Genomic DNA, 22,784 nt, shown 5'->3' with positions numbered 1-22,784 from the left:
TTAATGAAACAGGTCTCTCTTTAATTTTGGTATCATATATTTATTGTGTTAGAAGTGATCATCAATGCAAAAACCATGGAAAAGCCAAAACTCTGAGGCTACTGAAGTCTGAAAATATGTCATTCAGATCTGCAAGATCAGCTCAGGCTAGAGTTATGTAACCTGCCCAAATTTCCACCCAGATTTCAGCCCAGGAGCTTCAAGTTTGCTTTATTTAGTATCTTTCCTGCTGGGACTTGTACACTTGTTAACCATTTGATAACAAATAGACCATATGTGCTCAGCACTGCAAACCCATATTACAAAAAATAAATAGTAAATGCAGCTCATACAAGCAGCAGTTCTTAACGCTGACCTCTAACCTTAAAGCGACAGGAACATTTGCAGTTCTTAGCTCAGAGGGCTCCTATAAGCATAGGATTTGTTGCTTTTACTCTTCTTTTTTTTCAATTGCTTTCTCTTTTTTTCATCATTTCCTGTGTCATTACTTTCTACGGTCTCCATTCACCTCTGCCATGGTGTCAACCTCAGCCGTGTGAACTAGTGCGGTGATGTTGACAGTGCTGCAAAGAGTTACCTTGGGTGGTTTTTGTGGATGGTAGTGACTGAAGACTGACCCGATTTAGATGACATTTCTAATTTTCCTTAAAATGACACAGGATGAAAGATGAAAAAATGATTTTATTTGACAATTCTCAGTTTACAGAGCTGATACGTAGCGATGGTTACTGAGTATTGGCACCTAATTGGTTCAGTACCAAAGGCCCGACAAGCTACAGGAAAAATGGTACTGTAATCAGTATCTTCAGTGTTTTCACACTGTTTAACTGAAATACTTTGCTTGATTTCTACATCCCTTGAATGATAATGTAGCAGGCCATAACCCACGACTGCATTTACATGCACTCAATAACCCTTTTAAAACCAGAATATTGGCAATAACCTGAATTTGCACGGCCATGTAAACACCAATAACCCCTTTGAATAACCAGAATTTGCTCATATTCGGGTTTTTAAAAACCCGAATATGACCCCTGGGTTACTGCTTTTAAAACCCGAATATTCGGTCATGTAAACGCCTAATGGGATATCCCCATCAAACGGAACATGAATTTGTTTTCTGCACATGCTCTGTTCGCAAGGAATCCTGGTCTTTTGAGTCCAGGAAGTTCTTATAAACACGGGGAAACGCAAGACCACGCCACACTTTTGGAGTGAGGAGGAGACTAATCACTTCATAAATGTAATGAAGGATATGAACATTTCTGCATTTGTAGACGGTAGAAAGTACGGGGATAGCGAGATTTACAAGAAGGTGACCGAAAAGTTGCGCGAAGCAGCATTTGTTTTGAATTTGGATACAGGAAGAAGAAGCGGAAATGACGGGAATTGCGTCATGACGTTCCTTCTGCGTGTCGCTGGTTTGATCCAGATATCCCGAATGATTAATTACCATGTATACAGGAATAACCCTGTTTGCTCACGCATGGAAACGGAATATTCCGAATGTTTCAGTAACCGGAATATTAGCAATAACCCGAATTTTGACTGCATGTAAACGTAGTCACTGATGTCATGAAACACCTCCGAATGAGACGCAACGTTAATCTAAAAGAGCTCAATGTATTTAACTGCTTTAGAAGAGTCTCTACTGCAGCTCTGATTTAGTCGGTTCAGTCTCGTCAAGTCAAGGTAAAGCACTTGTTATAAGAATAAGTATTTCGTTATAAACGAAACAAAACTGCTTTGTTTTTAAGTTCTAACATAAAAAATGATTAATAACCCCACAGGAAGCTCCAGGCAGGTTTCAGCTGCAGCTTCAACTGCAGGGTGGCCACCCAAGAGCACCATGTTCTCCATGTGAGGGTAGATGATGCACGGGGAAAAAACCCAGCTAGAATGCCACAGAGCTGACGCTGAATTCACTCCGAAAGATTTCCTGCTAATGATACCTGTCTCTTGTGATAGCTATACAGAATGAATTAGAACATGCCTTTGAATAATCTACCAACTGTTGAATGGCCTTTATGTTACTTCCCTATTCCTATTTGTTGTGCAGTGTTTTCCTCAATCACAGCCGGTTCAACACTATTCTCGTGATGAGAATGTCCAAAAAAGGGTCATGAACTGCAGATGAGGAAAGATGTAAGGTTGTTTTTTCACCACGGGGGCTTGGATTATGACAAGACTGTTGTGAATCTGTGATAGTTTCCTTATAAAGCACATATGAATCCTCTCAAAACCCCTAGAATTGGGTAGGATTAAGAGTTTTTTACTGTACACAGCTGAAACGCACTTACCTGGACTTAATTTGCCATACTAACTTTATATAACTTTTACGAAAGTGTAAATGGTAAATATCCAAAGATGAAATAACATTTAGCTTTTAGAAAAAAGGTTTTGCACTGTAGGCCCATTGGTCAAAATGTGCCTGAAGTGTTTAAAAGTAAAGTTGTCATTCAAGTATATACAAACTATATTATAGTTAGTGTTGTAAGTGGTTGTAGGGACTCTTGGTTGGGATATTTTATGTTCTATGTTATTGAGCGTAATTGGTGTGGGAAGTGTAGTTGAGTGGGTCACTTCACTGTCTGAAACAGGCTGCCCTAAACAGAGGTGTGAAGACGGGATAGAAAGGGTTGCTTTTGTACCTGATCCCTGTGGGACTTTGACCAAAACATGCCACAGATTGGTCAGTAAGACCTCAGGAAAATGTGCCAAGTATGAAGTAAATGTATTCTTTAAAGTAATGTTAGCAGTGAGGGCAATAAATAATTGAAGGTTTGCGTATACAAAGAATTTCTGGTTTTCTCAAGCAGCAAAAAACATTGATTAAACCTTTTATGTAATGTATCTTGTATTTACTTGAATGTGGGTTTATCGTATGTTGGAAAGAATACGAAGTGGTCGTATTGTCATGGGATTTTCTTTTTCTTTCTTTCACCATCTCAGAATTACGACATTTCTTGTTCCCCAAATTTAAAGCAAAAAAAAATGCCACAGAAAATATTTTATTTCTCTTTTTTTTTCTTTTCATCTATTGTTGTTGTAGTTCCGAATCCACCAACCTACCATCTATTGTTCAAACTGTAGTGAAAGAGTAGTCTCAGCAACAGCAGACAGCCAGTGAGAGCTTTGTGAGATTTGCTCTTGTCCAACACTGTGCGTGCGCTTGTGTGTACGTATGTGTGTGTGTGTGTGTGTGTGTGTGTGTGTGTGTGTGTGTGTGTGTGTGTGAGGGAGAGAGAGAGGAGCAGAGAGAAAGAGAGCTGGTAAAGAGAGAGGGAGAGCTGGGAGAAAGAGGGTTTGTATCTGCACCATCTGGGCTGTCTCCACTCGCTTCCTGTACCTCCACTAAGAGCCTACTGCAGCGAGACTTCCAGGTACTATGGCTCTTTCATAGCAGGTTCCTTTTACGGCTGAGAAATTTAGGCCATAATTGTTATGACACTTTTTCCACGGTAAAGAAACTGCATGCATGTTATCATAAGACATTGCAGGCTGCACTGTTTGATTTAGGGGGCTAATCGTCAGCAAATACAAAGTTCAGATCTCGCTCTGACCCTCATTTTATTGAATGCTTTATCTAATTTATTTAGCCATTCAATATACTTTACGGCTGTGATGCATTCATTTATTCACTAATAGCTGATTACGGTTTATTGAGCTGCATCATTCTCCCGATCACACCCCAGCAATTTGTGCAGCAGTATTTCCGCCTGCCTTTCCCTTTTCTCTCCCACACACTCGGCACTAAAGTGGCTTTACAGTAAGCTGATGATGAAGCGCAGGCTTTTTTACCTATCAAGAGCTAACGTGTAACTGTGGGGTCAGGGGACAAGGAATTATTGAAGCTACTTTATGACCTGCTCCAGCATGGGTTTCTTTATACGTATGAGTGGATATATTTCACTGTTTCCTACGATGTGTAAACAAGTATGAAGTAAGCTTTCATACTGACACATCTGAAACCTAACAGTTTTTAGAAGAATGGAAAACAAAACTGAATCAGTTTTTTGATTTATTAAGTCTTGTCCTCTATTGCGTAAAATAGATCTTTTGCCAGGAACAGTTTCCCCAAAACTAAGATGTGTAAACATTGTCAGAGCAAAGGAGTGACACAAGTGCCTTCCTTTAACCTCCAAAAATGCTAGTTTGTTTCACAACAGCATTATGCATGACTGCAGGTGTTGTTCCTCATAAGAAAACCGACAACTGCATATTGACAATGAGCCATTTAGAAAAATAGCTGGCTTCTATAATTTGGCTGCAGTTGTAAGCAAATGAAGTCTGCCAGATTTCTTGGTGGACTTCTCCGCCTCGTCCTACCTGAATGTTTTTGCAACTGCTTTTCCTCAGAAACCCAGGCTAAAAAGCAGAATTATCCATGTTGTTCTTGTTGCAGATTCAACCCTGGTTTCACCTCCCAACTTCGAGCTCTTCACCATCCCAGTCGCCCCTGCCAGATAGTGGTCAGGTTGTGTCAATGCGGCTAGCTCCCTGACACTCTTTAGAACAAGACTGGGACATTTTTCTGATTTAATCTAAAATGTTAAAAGCGTCAGTCAGTCAATTTTCCATAAATCAATCTTGTATTGTTCAAACAAAAGTCCTAAATCACAGAAATATTTGTTCAATTAATTAAAAACTAAGAAAACCCACATATTGGAGATGCTGCAATCAGAATATCTTGACACTTTTGTTCTGCATTGATTAATTTTCCACAATTAATCATAAAGTTGCCATGTATTCACTTGCAGTGTTGTATATTCTTGGATGTAGTTGCTTTTCAGTTTCTCGATACGGAATCATTGAGAAATCAGTCTTTCTGATCTTACAATCATGTGGGAAATGTTTTCCCACATGATTGTACTTATTACAAAAGAAAATGGTAAATACCATCTTCCCCACAGGTTTTGTGCTCCTCCCAACCAGGATTATCATGTCACTGTGAACATAGTGAGCCTCTAATTACTGCTAATGTCTGTGTGCATGTATGTGTACTGCATGTTGTGGAGGTGGGGTCGGTAATGTTTTTCTAAACTCCCCGGCAATGAAACGGACAATGTATCCCGTCTGCTTTTACATCTTCAGACCTCAACCCTTTTTTTTTGTTTTTTGTTTTATTTTAATGATCCTTTTCTCTCTTTATCTTCCTTTCTCCCCATTGTATTGCTGGGCTATGCATAGCAGTGCTGGCAGGGGGCCAGGAGAGATGACGGGCCCCTGCAGGCAGGAGCAGAGCAAAGGAAGAAAGCTTAGAGCAAAGGGAGGCGTTATTTGGATGAAAGGAAGAAAGGCAGACATTCGGTTTCCCTTAAACCATGTGATCTGCAGTATATGAGCCTGTCTGTCACAGACAACTGCTTGAGCATGTTAATAGCTACAGGGCTTCCCACTGCTGTTTGAATATTACACATTTCCTTTCAAAATGTCTGTCTCTAACCAATTGGACAAAAAAAAAAAAAGGGATTCTCAAATTACCTTTTGACTTTTTAAGTTAATTGTGTAGTCAGTCATTTCATTCACAGCTGTTACACTTTTGACCCTATTTCAGTTCATAAACTCAGTTGTAAAAAGTTTACACACCATTACAAAATTGCAGGCTTTGAAAACACAGAAATGGAAACAACAAAAATGTCAGGCTTTTTATGTCTTTAAATGTTATTCCAACAAACAAAACCCCAGAGAGAGAAAATTATTTGACAATTAGGAACAGTTTAAAAAAGAATTAAGACTAGCACACTGTGTGATCTGCACAGCCTTTCACAATGGTTGGCTGCAACTGTCCTCAGATTTAACCAGAATTAGACCAGTCGGTGACCGGCACACACTTCACACCAGTGATTCTGATTAACACCAGATAGACGTCAGCTGTTTCTGTAGTATTTTCTTGAATGTTTGAGGTTGTATTCTATTGAGAGGCCAGGGCTACAAAGAGTTGCCAAAGAAACTACAAGGAAAGGGATATAAAAGACTATCAAAAGGCACTGAATATGTCGTGAACACGGTCAAAACCATCATCAGTAAGTGGGGAAAATGTTATACACTTGAAACGGTGCAAAAATCAGGGCTACCCTGATTTGACATGTTCCATTTAAAAAAAGAAAGAAAAAAAAGGCTTATCTTATATTTGCTTCATTATTGGCACTTAATTGTCCCCATTTAAAAAAAAAAGAAAAGAAGAATAAGGGGTTTGCATCTTCTCCGGTTTGGTTTCCCTTAAAGTCTGACATGCCAATACAGTTTTTAGAAGGTTCAGATGTTCTTTCTTAGAACTATAATCAACTACTTAAATTAATTTAACACTGAAATGTAGCAGAGGCTGCAGTCTATGTGCTTTAATAGCTTTTTATTTTTACGTAGCTTTATAACAGTGAGCATGTTCAGCAGGGTGATGCTGTATTAAATGTTGGATTACGTTTCCTGTCCCAAATGTGTCGGTTGTTGCTCCTCCACGAGCTGCATTGGAAAAACCTCTGCATCACGCTTCCCAGTGACTGTGTCATCGCTGTGTGCTTACTGACGAAGTAAAATTTGAATTAGTCATTATTTAAATAGTTTAAGATGATGATGTTTCATGGAAAAGATCTGAAGAAAAAAACTGTTTATTCGATCAAACCAACGAAAGTATAGGAAACACAGGGTTTTACAAAGTTTTCATTTTTAAACCATGCCTTCTACCTGGTATAGGATTGTGCTAGTTTAGGGAGAGGGTTAATATTGAATTTAGTTTCTTTTTTTTCAACTTGTGTTAAGTCTGGACAGTTGCATAATAGCCTGGTCTGGCTGCCCCCTGCCTGAAGTAGCCCAAAAATCCATCTCACATTTTCCTTTTAACTCTTCAAAATGTAGAAAGTACATGGTGTGCTTTTAGAGATGGGTTTTTTTTGGGTGGGGCATCCTACAAAGCAAACTGCAAGGCCTTGGTGTTTGAGGAAAGACATTTGTCTGGCGAAGATGGTTCCAATCTTTGAAAATGTGCAGTTGTAGAATCACGCCATCTGTTATCCATCAGTTGTGTCAGTGTTTGTTGCATGGGCTTTCACACTAGAAAGCTGATAGCATGATGGGAGTTTTACCTGTTGATTTGTTCAGCGCTTATCCTATGTGAAATGTCTGTGTCCAATTGCTTTGAATTTTCCTTAAAACACCCTTTCCAGAATCGCTCGGGTTCAGCAATCACTGGACGACCGACTCTTCCCCACACAGCCTGGAGTCGCTGTCTACAGCGTGAGTCACGTGCTTCACACTCTAACATCAATGCTGTTTAGCAATTCAATGTCTCTTATTGAACAATTTCTGTAAATTAAATTAGGATTTTCTCAAAACTTCAAAATGAAATCATATCACCAACATCAACGATTGTAACCCAGTATTTTCATATTTTTACGTTGAAGAAGCTTGCTTGTGATCTCGGGCAACAGTGGTTTGCCCACGTCTCTTTACGTTTAATTTTTTTAAATTATATATATATATATTTTAATTAGTGCTCATAACTAATTTTAAAAACATGATGTTATCTGACCTTGCTTGGCGTGCCAAGTTATCACTGCGGGATATCTCTGCCATTCAGAGACTCCTCAGTAGTTAATTAACATTTTCATTGTCAGATCTGTGAGATAATTGAGATAATTGTTGCTGTTTTTCCTTTCAGCTGGCTCGAGTACAATCTAGAGGTCTAGTAGATAATATTCAGCACATCACGGATGTGTTAGACAGAATCCCAGAAGATAATGCTCTCTCACAATTATACAATGGCAAGAGGAATTAGAAGAATCTAAAACTGTTGTGAAAGCTGTTGTCTTTTGATAACATATTAATGATTTAGTTACTTATTTTCTAATATTGATCACATGCACCCACCCCAGTAGTTGTCATTACAGTTTACCTGTAGACCTGGGTTATATAGATGCTATTGTTTGTGTAGACAACCATTTACTGTGTTTTATTGTTGCACAACCTATAAAGGAGAAGCCTTGGTTTCATTTTCGCTTTTTCCTTAAATGAAACAAGCAAGTCTTGTTTTCTTAGACCTGATCTGACCCGGAATCTTTATTTTTGGTATCCCCTTAATGCATTTTTTCATTTTATATTCCTTTTTGTGACTATATTCTTTACTATTGACACTTTTTGCCAACATGAAACATTTTTACTTTCAATCTTGGACATTTCCGAAACGTGAGAAGTACAAAACATTGCACAAGACATGTCACTATGTGGAAAGGCAGTTAACCTCTGAGCTCTGTTTTTTTCCTTTTTTTCCTCAATCTGCTTCACCACAACAGCACTGCAAACATTAAAGGTTTTATGAACCTTTTAAGCTCTAAAGGTTTGTTCTTAGGAGCTTAAGACTGCATGAATGATGACACTGGTGGAAATAAACATTGCCCATGGGATGAAACTGTTGCCCTGCGTGATAGACGTGAGGTTTACTCAGCCAGTACACCCCCTTCCTTTCTCTCTATACAGCCGCTTACCTCCCTTCCCCCATGCTCCTCCTGTCACACTGTACTGTATGTCCTCAGAATCAGCTACTTGCCTGAAGAGAAAAGGCTCCTCCCCAGGCAACAGCAGCTAGTTGTTTTTATCCCAGGTCATCTGAGGGAAGTGGGCCATACAGGGAAGATACATTGATGCCAGATCTGTGCCAGATGTATGAAGAATGCTGCATGTAATGCGTAGTATTCACAAGTATGATTGCTTATATAATGTTATAATCAGACTTGCTAGTTTTTCCACCATTGGCCATCTTAATTTGCCTGTGGTGCTCTTGATGGATTATATGCAGGAGAAAAGCGAGCCCTGGAGAGGGTAAAAAGTACAGTTGCATTGCTCAGCTCAGTGTCTGCGTGCTGCTTCCTTTTGCAGTGTCTTCTCTCGTTCGCTGTTGTGTCAGGTCTGCTGCAGCAACAAGCAGCACCTGCAGTAGCAGCGAGCTCATAACTGCAGCGCCGCAGACTAGACCAGACCTTACAAAGCAGGGATGTTTGACCTCCAACGCTGCTATTTCTTATCAATCAGCAGCGTCAATAGGAGAAGCCATATTTGTTTACCTTTTATTGGAATCATTTTTTTGCTAATTATATTTTGGTTTAAAAAAAAGGGTATAAGAGGTAGAAGGAATATAGTAATGAGCTACACCATTTCTATTTGTTAAAAAAGACAGCTGTTTTTTGTTGTGAAGTGAAGCCCTGTGAGGTATTAAAAGAAAAACTCTTGAAGCATGAAGACTTTTAACACAGACTACACTTTCTTGACCTTTTAAAGTGACATTAAAGCACCAAACTCAATATGAGATGAGTGCTGAGAACTCCTAAACATTTCCAGGTGGACATGAGCCAGTTTTTATAGTGCCAGTAAAGTTGTTGACTCACCATGACAATGTATTCATATGTTGCTTTTTTCCCTCTATCGGCCTCATTTATTAATGTCTAGAAAAGTTTTTGTCGCATGATATTTTCTCTGACATCAAAGTCAAGATGAGTTGTGCACTTGTGATCTGTTATGGATCCCATGTTCTCGTCAGTTTTTAATCAGCATGGGAAAATTCCTAAACAACTCTGGAATTATACTACAGCAAGTGTAATAGTGCACAGAGAAATAAAAGACAATAACACCCAGGGTAAAATTCAGAAATGTCCCTAATGGTTGCCACAATGTCCAAGAAGGGTAAAGAAATTAATGACATTTTTGTAGAATAAAGAGAAGCATCAAACATGTCTAATTGATGATTTAAACCAAGCTATAAACAATTATATTATTAAATTCAGTTTAAACAAGCTTAAAAAAAAATAAACTAATCACACTGTGGGTGATTTGTAATTACTGAAATATATAAGGTGCATTTTGACCAAAAGCATTACATCCTAAAACAGGCTGCGGCTCGTTCAAAGAACTGAATAATTACTTGACCCGTTGCTTTTTTCTTTCTTACTTTCCATCTAAGTCTGTTTTGTTTAATGTGTAATTTCAGATATTTCTATTAATTGCAGTGGATTTTAATTTAATTTAATCTTGTCTTTGAATGTAATCTTTACAAAACAATCTGAAGTTAAAGAATATTTGTTTGTTTGTTGTTTTTTGCCTCGCTTCTTTCTTGTAGCAGCCAGCCTGCACTTTTCAAATTTAACCTGAGTCGCTTGCGGGCCGCTCATGGTGCTCCTGTGTTTTCTCATCTGATCAATGTAGATGTGAATTGTCTCAACGCTGAATGTTGTTCACGAATGGCAACAAATATCCTCGGAGAACCACTCAAAATGATGAGATTTTCATGACCTGTTGGGAATTTTATACTCGAGAGAGAAAGAGAAATAAAATTAATAATTGACCAATCTAGAATTTTAAAGCTGCAAACTCCACCCCAAAGGTTCTGGGTAATCCAGCAAGTTCTTCCTCTCTGCTTTTAAGGTCGTATAGTTGGTAAACAACGTTACATTTTGTCCACACAACACAAACTTCGTTTCTCCCTCCAAACTTTATTTAATATTCGTTCCTGCAACAAGGGGATCCAGGAAAATACCCTAGTTTCTGAAAAAGGTTCCTGTGGTGGAAATGCAAACCATCAGTCTCCGTGTATCCAGCAGCTCGTATTTAAAATATAATGCCTGTTTTATAAAATTATGAAATAGTTGGCATTCAAATTAGTGTTCTTGAGTGTGTACAGATTCTTTTCTTGCCTGACATCTCAAATAAAACCTTTATGAATGCCACAATCTTTGTTAAAGCATCTCTTTGTGGAAGACAAAAACTGGTTATATCTATGTCTTTGAATAGCTTCATATAACACATTTAAATGTCCCAAAAATGCTTTTTGCTGCAAATATTTTAAGGCATTTTCAACACTGTCTGATTTTTTTTTTTTATTATAATTTCTTTTGAAATAGTTCAAAACAGTTTTGCACATATAGGCTACATTTTACATGTAGACTGAAAAGGGGACTCTTTGCAACAAGCTGTTACCTCAGACAGACTTATTGAAAACTATTCATAAAAAATGACATCCTAAAGTTTGTATCTAGCAGCAGAGACATTTCAGCATGTATTTGAGGTAATTTGCACGCTCTGCTGTAAATATTGATGTGAAAATGTGAATTGCTTAGTTTTTTCCTACAGTCTGAGAACTCCTGCCTGATGCCCACTGTGAACCTTCTGTTGGCATCAGTGAGGCTTGTCAAACAAGATAAACAAGACCCGGTTCTAACTATTCCACCTAGCGTTCTATCAATCACAGATGAGTGGGATTGTAATGTGATTACTCAGCCATCTGGGCTCTCGGCAGCCGGGGATTTTCTGTAGCTCACCGTGCCAGTCTCTCACCAACCACACCAGGCTTCACTGAGTGCAGGTCTTCACCTCCAGACACAACCGTCTGCTTGAGTGTCTTATTTATACTCCTGGGTGGGTGGGGTGGGGTGGGGGGCTAATGACCTGTTGAATCCAGCTGCTTGCTGTTCATCCCCGGCATCCATCTAAAACCTGTAAAACATATATTCAATCAATTTTCATTCTGCAAAAAAGAGCCATAAGAATAATCAGTAGAAAACCATATAGAGATCCAACAAATCCATTATTATTAGTAGACTATAGTATTCTGCAAATTATGTTTAAAGCTCATAAAAAAACTTTACCTATCAACATTCAGAAAAGATTTGAAAAAAGAGAAAGCAAGTATAACTTAAAAGGAACAGAGATTTTTAAAAAACCAAGATGCAGGACAAAATTGATGGAACGTTGTGTTTCTGTGAAAGGAATCACTTTATGGAACAATCTGAATAAAGAAAACAAAGAATCCAAATCAAACATTCAAAAGAACAATTAAAGCCTGTATGTTAAGTAAATATAATGAAATATGTAAGTTAAGTTTGACATACCCATAGACGGCGGTAATTTTATTTTTTTTATTTACTTAGTTGTTTTTTTTAATTTGTAATTTATGTCATTTGTGAATTTATTTCTTGGAAAAGGGGGCAGATCAGATTATGAATCTTCTTCTTTCTGCTCCCTTTTCATTCACAATTTATGAACATTTTTTGAATGAAATAAAGAATGAAATGAAATGAAAAACCTATTTTGTGTTGTACAGGTACCAAGGCATGCTGGCGCTCCTTACACTGCTCACGATATCACAAAGGGACACCCTAGCTTGGCGGGAACCCCGCCTGGTCATGCCCACTCTCAGCCGCTCTCTCAGGTATCAGTACCCACAGCTTCCCCATATCGCTACCCTAAAGGCTGGGAGACAGGCGGAGGGGTGAGTTTGTACCTTTAGCCACCTTATTCCTCTCTGCATCCTTACTGTTAGTCATTTCATTTGTCCTGTTTTTGTCTGTGATTGATTGATTTGCAGTTATGCACTCAGTATACTCATTAAAGACATCAAAACTTTAATAAGGTTAAGAGGAATTAAAATGGTTATCTCCATTTTTGAATCTCTACTCCTCACAACTATTATTTGTTTTTATTTATTTCGAACATGTATATAAAAAAAACAAGAAAAAAGATAAGAGAAACAAATACAGGTGGGCATTCCACCACATAAAGAAAAAAAAAACACATAAAAAAAACAAATTTCAGTTACATGTTCGAAAAGGAGTGGGAGGAAGTATAAACGTATTTAATCCCACCCCCTTTCCACAACTAAACATAAATTATCTGCCTGTATTTACGTCTTATACTATACACTAATTTGTATAAATAAATAAATAAATATATATCATTTTTACAAAAATAACCTGTTTAATACCAAATGTAAGCTCTATCATAAATATAATATACCGTAACTATGATATAAATATAATATGACTATGATATAAATATAACTATGATATAAATATAATATGTATATCTATACAAACATACAAAGACAACATGACGAAATAGCAAAACACTCACAATATGTTGTCATATATCAGTTTTTACGCATCAGTTATTTTCATGATCAACTTTCTGTTACAGTGTAAATCTGATGGTTAGAGCATAAAACAAAAATAAGATCAGATTTTGAAGCCACTTTCAAACAAGCAATCCTCCATCAATCGGACAGGAACCGAATGGGTGGGCTTAATGTGTAAATGGGTGTAACGATACTCAAACTTGTAAGGCAAGACGTGAGTAATATTTACGCATCACTTTGAACTTAACGCAAATCTGAACTGCTTACCATGAATAGTAATGGTAAATAAATTTAGCTATGATCAAGGGCCAAGGGTCAGGTCTCATGCGGGACTAAGATTCGACACCGTTCCTGGACTGACCGCTGGAGGCTCCAAAAGAATCAGAATCATGTTTATTTGGCCAGTCAGGTCAAACAAGACAGGGAATTAGCCTCGGTTATTTTCACTCACTGTACAGTAAATAGGGAAATGACAGCTCTTATTAACATATATATACAATTTTAAAAAAAGTGAAAGGTGCAGCAGTATGAGGTAGACATGGTTTATTGAATTGAAAAAGCGAGTCATTGTTGCTGTTGGCAGTGTCTCTATGGTAGCTTCGCTTTTGTTGTCGTCGCACTATGACGACGCCACGCTAGGCATTAGGTCTACACCCCGCAATACGCCGTGGCGGTCCCACCTGCAGTGGAAACACTCACCTGAATTTTCTGGACCATTCCAAACCGTACTGAACTGTACCGGACCGTACCGAACAGCTCGGTGGATTCAGGGCTTTATTGTCCCACACACCAGTGACTGCGTTTACATGCAGTCAATAACCCTTTTAAAACCCGAATATTGGCAATAACCCGAATTTGCACGGCCATGTAAACACCAATAACCCCTTTTGAATAACCCGAATTTGCTCATATTCGGGTTTTTAAAAACCTGATTATGACCCCTGGGTTACTCCTTTTTAAAACCCGAATATTCGGTCATGTAAACGCCTAACGGGATATCCCCATCAAACGGAACAGGAATTTGTTTTCTGCGCATGCTCTGTTCGCAAGGAATCTTGGTGTTTTGAGTCCAGGAAGTTCTTATAAACACAGAGAAACGCAAGACATCGCCACACTTTTGGAGTGAGGAGGAGACTAATCACTTCATAAATGTAATGAAGGATATGAACATTTTGGCATTTGTAGACGGTAGAAAGTACCGGGATAGCGAGATTTACAAGAAGGTGGAAGAAAAGTTGCGCGAAACAGCATTTGTTTTGAATTTGGATACAGGAAGAAGAAGCGGAAATGACGGGAATTGCGTCATGACGTTCTCCGCGCGTCGCTGGTTTGATCCAGATATCCCGAATGATTAATCACCATGTATACAGGGATAACCCTGTTTGCTCACGCATGTAAACGAAATATTCCGAATGTTTTAGTAACCGGAATATTAGCAATAACCCGAATTTTGACTGCATGTAAACGTAGTCTGTAGTGGAATTTAAAACTTCACAGGCATCCTATCACAGTGTTGTCTTTGATTGTTCAAAAATGTAAACATGTTATTTTTCTTCAGCTGATTATAATTTGCCATGCTAAACATAAATTGTTGAAATAATGGCATGTTATCACTAAAATAGACTGAGAACGTTGGCAAAATGCCTCATTTAATGACCCTTGCAGGCATGTCTGAATGAAATTGTGAAGAACTTAATATATTTAGCAGTACAATTTAGCCTGACTGAGCCTCTTCCACTGCAACTACAGTGACATCAGTGGTGGTTATGAAGACATGATCGGATATGACAAATTTGAGAGTGACTGAGCCGAAATAAATCAGGCCTGAGTATCATAAGATGATTCACTTCCCCTCATCAGCCTTTAGTGAGGGCATGTATGGCCTTTAATTTCCATTGGAATACCCCTTATCATTTAGATGCATACAGGTGTGGTCGGAAAAGGTCAGTCCATTGATCACAGACGATAACAGTGACATTACTGCAAAGCTGGCATCTGTGCCTGGCTCGCTGCACTCACAAGCATGTTGACACCGTGACTCAGCGTCTGTGGAAATGTGTGACTATGCTGGTGAGGAATCTTGTTGTTGCTTTTTACTGTTAAAGCCTGCTGGCTCACTGCCTCACACTAAAGCAGATCTAGTATCTCACCAACCTTCTATAAATAGTTTGTCAGCCGGCACAAGCATTTAGACAGTCATTACAATCATATCAACAATCAGCAGCTTGAAGAAAAAGTGGAATATAGTTTTTAACCCTTCTCTGCTACATTAGATGAGGAATAAAGAAACAAAGGATTTGCATTCTTTGAGTGTACTAATTACCTTTTACACCGTACACAAACCCTGACAGAAAACACTTTCCCCCAGCAACATCCTGTGTAATGTAATGTTGTGATGTGTGGTGTATTCTTCTCTCCTTTTGAGTGTGGCGTGCTGTGATGTGATTCCTGTGCAGTTTTTGATGAGTATACAGCAAAGCACATCTCCTCTCTTTTATTTGTTCCTTTGACAGTCTCCATACAACCCTGGGCAAAATGCTGGCTCCGCTCCTTTAGTATATTCTGCCCAGACACAGCCAATGAATGCACAGCCACAAAGTCGCCCGGTGAGTCTTTTGCTGCTTTATATATTATAAATGTGTAGCAACTCGGTGGATCACAGAGTCGGTGAAAGAGGGATCTGTGGTGAAAAAGCTGCAGAAGCTCAGTAGTTGTTGACTGATCCTAGTATGATCACGCTGGCTAGGTACTTGAGTATTGGCTCTTGATTTGATCAGGTTTCATTGTTCCGTGTGGGTTAGGTGTCAGCGTTTGCATGTTTCATAGGACACAGTAAGAGTTTGTACTGTTGTCATTGTTTAACTTTCATCTTAACTTCTATTCATGATTTTTTTTCTTTTTATCTAAGCACACTCTCTAAGCTAAGTGTGTATTTAGTAGTTGTCATATTTATGTTTTTTTTTGTTTTTAAAGCATGCAACAGTACATGGTAATAATTATAATAATGATTCTTGCAGTTTGGGGTCAGCAGATGAACAAATCATATTGTGGCTCAAAAAGTAGTGCCCAGTAGTGCTTCTTGAAGAACAAAGAAAGCTTTATTTTAACACTGTTCAGGGATTATGTTAAATGCTCTTGAAATCCTCTGAGATGAACCACCAGACATGTATGTGGTACATGTGTATTTTGGTGAAATGAATCAGATTATATTTTTTTAATTTTAAATAAAAGAATGAGTAGTGTGTGCTCTGCTCCAAAGAAGCAGAGGGCTGTCATTGCTGTTGCCAGTAGCAAGTGCAAAAGTTATTTGATTGCATATTGTTGTATCAGAATCTTTGGCAAAAGCGAAGTACTCTTTATAATGACGGTATTAATTTAGAAAAGTTAATTTAGATTTTAGAGCAACATTTCTAGACTTCAAGACACTTTTTTCAAGGGACATCTGTTTTCAGTAATATGATGCACACATGATGAAGACATGGCCGTATAAGAACAGGGCCCTGCACTGGCCTGCCTGCTGTCCACCCTAGTAGTTTGTGGAGACTTTCTCGAGGAAAAATGGTAATAGTGTGATGACCCTGTACTGTTGTTTCTAGGAAATTTGCCTCAAAATGGCCTTACATGGGCGCTGCTTCATATACTAATTCATACTTCCAGTCACCTGCTGGCATTTGTTTAAAATAACTTGTTTTTAAATCTTATCAGCCCCGAAGTGCCTACATCCAAACTTCTTTTGTATACAAGTTTGAAATGCCAGGGGGAAAAAAGTCTGGAAAGACGAGTTTAGAGGAGCACTAGAGTTGGATGTAATGTTTTCTAGATTTTGTCAGATACCTTATCAGTAGTTTAGATAAGTAACAATGAGTTGGGAATTTTCAATGTGTGACACAGGTGTGCACAACTTTATTCCTCTAGGAAGCTAACTGGGTATGGACGCCCATCTATCTTAAAGGAAAAGAAACCACATTAGTAGAGCAGTGCTTTGGAGTCTGCGTCGACCCAGCTTGTCTGTATCTTCATATATTGTTTTAAGAGTAATTTCAGTTTTTCTGAGGCTCCTTTTGTTGGATATTAAAATAAAATTTGATCTTTTGTGAAAGACTATGAAAAGCCTAGTGAAAATGATTAATCACATTCACTTTATTTACAAACCTCACCTGGCTCTTGCTCGGCAGCCATCGGGAGAGCAAACCTAACCAGACCTCAGTCAGTGTGTGTTTACATGCACATTATCTTGTTATCAAAAAATAACCACTATATGTGGTACTTATAACCACATATAGTGTATATATATATTGTGTATAACCACATATATAAGTACAAAGTGAAAACTATCATTCAAAGTACAAGCTATGACTAAGGACTGGTTCTGCATCATGTTTCATGTGTCTGTAAAGCTTTGTTGCTGGTTGTGATTTTTGTACTGTATTTTCAAGCATCTGCCTCCATTGCTGATATTATACTCCATCTGTGTCTCTCTTGTGCCCTTTCTTCTCTTCGCTTTGCCATAACTGCTTCAATATCCTTGCTGGACCTGTCCTCCTTCCTCTACCAGTTTGCCACGGGCCCTCGACCAACTCACCATCAGGTAATTTACCCCCGCTGAACGCTCTCTTTTGCATCATCATCATGAAAGCATTTTGCTTGTCCCTGCTGGCAAAGAGCTGTTTGTTGGGTGTCAGCTGTTCCTAAAGAAAATTTGTTTGAAGTTCTTTCCTTATCTTGAAAAAAGAATGGTTTTGCCGATGCTATGGGCTTGTCAGGTTTGAGCTCAGTTCATACTGCGTGTGCTATGCGCGAACACTTATGTACAAATACACCAAATATGTAACTTGGCTTTACAGAGTAAATGCCTCACCCACAATAGTCTTGTCTAGGGCTGGGGATCGATTTGAATATCAAGAATCGATTCGATTCCGATTCTTAAGATTCAGAATCGATTATCACGCTTTGATTCGATCCAATTCGATCCGATATTGATTTGGGTTATTGTTAATAAAACGTTTTTTTCAGCTGTTGCATGAATTATATGACTGTCTAGTTATGCAACATTTTAATACTAGTATTATATTGAGATTAAACGGCAAGTATTGGCAGCTAATGATGCTGTAAGGACCAATCAGCTCCCAGAATGCTGATAGAACTGCTTTCAGAAACATCGTGTGGGTCAGAATTATCAAACAGATCCAGGGAGGAAACAGAGACGGATGAAATCGCTATTATTTTTTCCCCATTTATGAGAATTTGGTTTTTAACATTTATGCAAATGTAACCCCAAGACAGTATATAAAGCAAAGAAATATAGACAATTTATGCAATTATAACAGAAAACTTTAATGTTTCATACCTTTAAACATATTTAAAGGCAAAAACATGGCACCAGTTATTCTCGTGTCCAACAAAATATTCCTTTTTTGGGCATAAACAAAAAAATACCAAAAGTTGTAATGTAATGATGAAAAAAAACAAAATGTATTTATTTATTTATTTTTTAAATCGATCTTTAGAAATATGAATCGATTTTTAGGAATTAATATGAGAATCGATTTAAAATCGGAGAATCGATCTTTTCAACACAGGCCTAGTCTTGTCCTTCATTGTAGCTTCATGTGATACACTCTTTAAGATCAGTGGTGCTACTTTCAGTGCTAAATGTGGGGTTGAACTGTGATGTTAATTGTCCTGTGAAATAGTTTCTACACACATTTGACCTATTTTTAGGTCTTGAATGAAATAGATTTTCATGGTAAATATCAGTCTATTATTTTCTGAAGCCTGACAAGAAATTACTGGTTTGTTAGCATGATGAGTAATAATGTTTAGACTTTGGTTAGAAGGCGTTTTTGATTCTCGGCTGATGTCAAGTCATCACACTCCACCTCCAGCTTCAGACTTATGTTGCATCAGTAATTCCTGTGGGGGAGGACATGTGTTTTCCTCTAACAAATGACTAGACCACACACATCTGCATGTCACACCCGACTTGTTGGGAACGAAGACTCCTCATAAATCAGGTGTAATTGGAAATATAAAGTTATTCCTTTTTAAAATCTTTAGTTCTGTACTGTCTATTAGACATGTAGCAAAGATGCCCAAGGATCTGAAACGCAGCCTAGAGTAATCTAAACTAATTACAAACGCAAAACCCCAAAAATGAGGTGAACCAAAGTTAGCAAGTTGGGAGGAAAAGAAAAACACTGATGACAAAAACCTCTGGATGGAAGATCATAATCTGGCTGAGAACTAGACATGGACTGGGAAGCATTTCAGAATCCAGACAGACCTGCCGACGCAGGACGGCTGAAGCAGCAGTGCCGACTTATGGCTGCGAGCAACAGTCTCCTGTGATGTACGTCACGTGATATTTGACAGGTGTGACCAGCTCATCTCTGGCTGTGACTGGCTAGAAGTCTCCTTCATTGCATGTATTGTTTAGAATTTGGCATAAAGTTTAGGGCCCTTATTTAATAATAATGTTATTATCCCAGATGTCAAGCAGCAGCAGTTATGTACAAAGGCCACTGAACCATTTTTGTATTGACCAAAATTAGCAAACTAGTCTCACAAGTTGCTGTAACGTTAGTAAAGAAAAGAGTATCTCCACTTTTCCAGGTACCGCTAAAACACTGTTTGAAGTTTAAACAAAAACATTACTATTCTTGAACATTGTTTTCCTGTGAAGGAGAAAAAAGGAAAATCAGCTGAGCACAAAAAGCTCAGCTATTCCAAAAAAGCAGCATCTATCCAGTGAAAGTGTTCGACATCTCAACAGTGGCATTAATCCTACCTGTGTCATTTTAAAGTTATTTTATGGCGCTTTTCCACTAGTACCTACTCAGCCCGGCTCGGCTCACCTCCACTCGGTTTGGCGCTTTCCCACTAGGGGTCTAACGTGCAGAGTAGATACTTTTCCTGTAACTATTCTGCCGAGGTTCTAAGTGGCTGAGTCGGGCTGTATCTGACGTCATCACACTACAGGCCACCGATTGGTCGGGGGGTTGGAGTCAGACGTCTGAGTCAGGATGTGACATCAGGGAAAGAGCGACTCTGACGGCTTCTTGTTCATTTTATTCGACCAGTGCAAAAGTCTGTTTGGTGATCCAACTCTGAGGTGCGGATGTTCATAAACCTGGTGGCTGAGGAGGGAATTAAAAAGGGATGTAGACGGGCGATAAGGAACGACAAGATCCACCAGGAGCTCTGTCACTTCATAGCTGCTCGTGGCTACCAACAGACTTTTCAGCAGCGCCGAGACAAACAAACCAAACAAATTTAAAAAGCGCTGCTGCTTTAAGCTTCTCTAACTCTTTTTTTTTTTTGTCACTTTGTCTTTATTGGATTTTCAGGTTATTACAACTGCACATTTTTACCAGATTACAAAAATTATCTGTATATTCACCGTGCAACAAACAAATAAAAATAAAAAGTAGAAAAACATGAACATAAACTTGTGGGTTAGCACATTAATAATATATCCAAAAAAAGAAAAGAGAAAGAAAAAAAAAAAAGAGGTCCGCATCCTTATGCTTTCTCTAGATAAAATGTCCACTTTTGCCATCTCTTCTCAAATAGCCCTTCCCTCAAACCCAGGATATGGGTCAGTCTTTCCATCGTCCATATTTCTTTTGTAATATCCAGCCACTGTTTTAGAGTAGGCGATTCAGGTTTATACCAGCTCCTCAGCTTCTCTCACTCTCATGTTTTAACTTGGTATCGGACACAAGCCACAGACCCAGCAGCACATCTATCACCTCCTCCATGTTCTACGTCTTTAGTGCTGTTGTCGTTTTTATTTAGATCACACAATCAAATACGTCACAGCAGCTTCGGTCCAACCCTTCTACTTCTGCTCCAGGTGCTGAATTGTTATGGAACAGAAACTGGGCCGAGCAGAGATGAGTAGAGCCGAGTAGGTACTAGTGGAAAAGTGCCATTAGTCTAGGTGCCAACTTTGTGTGGTGGGCATGCAAAAGCCCCTTCGCACACTTCAGAGTTTCTGCAGCTGTATCTTTCATCTGGGACCCTCAGGCCATGTAATCAAGTTGTTACTGGTCCCCTACACCTAATTTAAAATCCAGCTGGCTCATGACACTCGTGTAAATAACGATCTGGGTACTACAAGACAATTGCCTAACCAACATTTTCGAGGACATGTTAATGTGTTTATGTCGGAAGGTTCAGTATGTAGGTGGTATATGTTTATTAATTTGCGTATGCTAAGAATCTTGGGCATTTTTGGCTGCTGACATTTGCTCCATGTGCCTTCCTTTTATCTTTGCGTATGTTGATTCACACTGTCATGGTTCACGCAGTTGGCCATTTTTAAGATTGATGTGTTACTTGCTCCCACTTCCCAGGATCATGTAACTTGCCATCTAACATGCTCACCTTCTGGACGCTTCTGTGCGGACACATTTTAAATAGACTATTAGTAATATGGTGTCAAGTGTAACGGGTGCTCTGGTGTGTGTGCGTGTACACACACTTGAATGTGTGCCTTGGCTGTCACAAACTGGCGCTGGGATTTCTTGTGTCACCACGGAAGTTGAATCGGAAAGCAGTTGAAGCAGAACAGTGGCCCTTTATGCTCGTGGAGAAGACGCTTATTGTCCTCCTGAAACTTGTTTAATCGAGAGCAAAGAATTTGTATAGATTCAAACAGAAACAAAAAACAACCCCGTTAACAATCATTTGTGGAAAATCCATTTCTCTTCACAGGCGGGTCATCTTTAAGATTGTAAGTGAAGTGCCTTATTTCAAAAAGATATTGTTGCTACCCCTAATATTACTGTTTATTGGAATCGTTTCACAGATCATATTGATTGGAAAAAAACTTGGATGCTTCCTAGCAAATTTTTACTTACAAATAAGGTTAAGGAGGTCTCCTACAAAATCATACATAAATATTATCCTGCTAACCATTACATGCAGAAATTTAAAAAGGACATTAATACAAATTGTTCCTTCTGTAATTTACATCCAGAAACAGTTGTCCATTTATTTTGGCTTTGCTCTCATTCGAAAAAACTATGGGCAGATATTAGCAAATTTATTATTGACTCCTTTGGTATAGATTTTAATTTATATTGGGAAAATGTTGTTTTTGGTTTCCATTGTTTCTCTAAAAAATAAGGAAAATGTTACTTTTTGATAAATCTGTTTTTATTCCATATTCCAAATTCCATATTCATAAGAGTAAATTTTCAAAGAAAACCCCTTGTTTTTTTGTTTTCCAGAAAGAAATGGAACTTTACTTGAAATTAATCCTAAAATCAACAAATGAAAAGGCTATTAAAACCGTAGACTTGTATTATATGTTTAATCTTCATGAATAACAAACATCACCCCTGGCACATGTTCTGTTTTTTATTTGTATACTGTTCGTGTATACTGTTTTGTGATAATTCTTTTAAATAAGGTATAAAAAAAAAAAAAGATTGTAAGTGAAGCAGAATACCAAAGTCAGAGGTTTCTTACAACTAAAACAAGCAGCCATTGTTTCTTCGAGAGCTCTTCACTGTAAATTAGACCTTGAAACAAGTGCAAGTGCCATTTTTGTTAGTGCAAATGTCACTCATTTTGGAAAGGCAATTTCCCTTGAACTTGTACCACAGGCCATAATAACAACATCATTTGACCGTTTGTTGGATCACTGAAACAGCAGTTTTATCTATTTGTGCCGCATGATAGTCTGTGCTCACCATATGTGAGGTAAATTTAGGAAAGGTCTACATGCGAAAGGATGGAGAAGCTTTTAATTGAAATGTTGTGTATATATTATTATATATTGATATTTTCCCATAAATATATGGAACTGCTCTATTAGTTTCCTAGCATCGGTTGTGGGAGTAAAACTGTGGAACTGTCTACAGAATGATTTAAAGGAATG

At 38.3% G+C, this 22,784-nt stretch overlaps 1 protein-coding gene across 4 annotated transcripts in view; it reads left to right on the top strand.

The window, feature by feature from the left end:
• eif4g3a (eukaryotic translation initiation factor 4 gamma, 3a) overlaps positions 1-22,784 on the top strand; it is a 75,878-nt gene that overhangs the window by 6,621 nt on the left and 46,473 nt on the right. For 3 of the 4 annotated variants that reach the window (XM_061726932.1, XM_061726931.1, XM_061726930.1), the window contains exons 2-5: positions 7,164-7,233; positions 12,086-12,253; positions 15,409-15,501; positions 17,451-17,483. In XM_061726932.1, the coding sequence (XP_061582916.1) occupies positions 7,164-7,233; positions 12,086-12,253; positions 15,409-15,501; positions 17,451-17,483 (364 nt within the window). The remainder of the gene's footprint in view (positions 1-7,163; positions 7,234-12,085; positions 12,254-15,408; positions 15,502-17,450; positions 17,484-22,784) is intronic. The other variant, XM_061726933.1, reaches the window with a different exon arrangement.

The sequence above is a fragment of the Cololabis saira genome, chromosome 8 (assembly GCF_033807715.1).
Source record: "Cololabis saira isolate AMF1-May2022 chromosome 8, fColSai1.1, whole genome shotgun sequence".
In the NCBI taxonomy this organism is placed as follows: Eukaryota; Metazoa; Chordata; class Actinopteri; order Beloniformes; family Belonidae; genus Cololabis; species Cololabis saira.
This window is presented reverse-complemented; position numbering and strand designations above follow the sequence as displayed.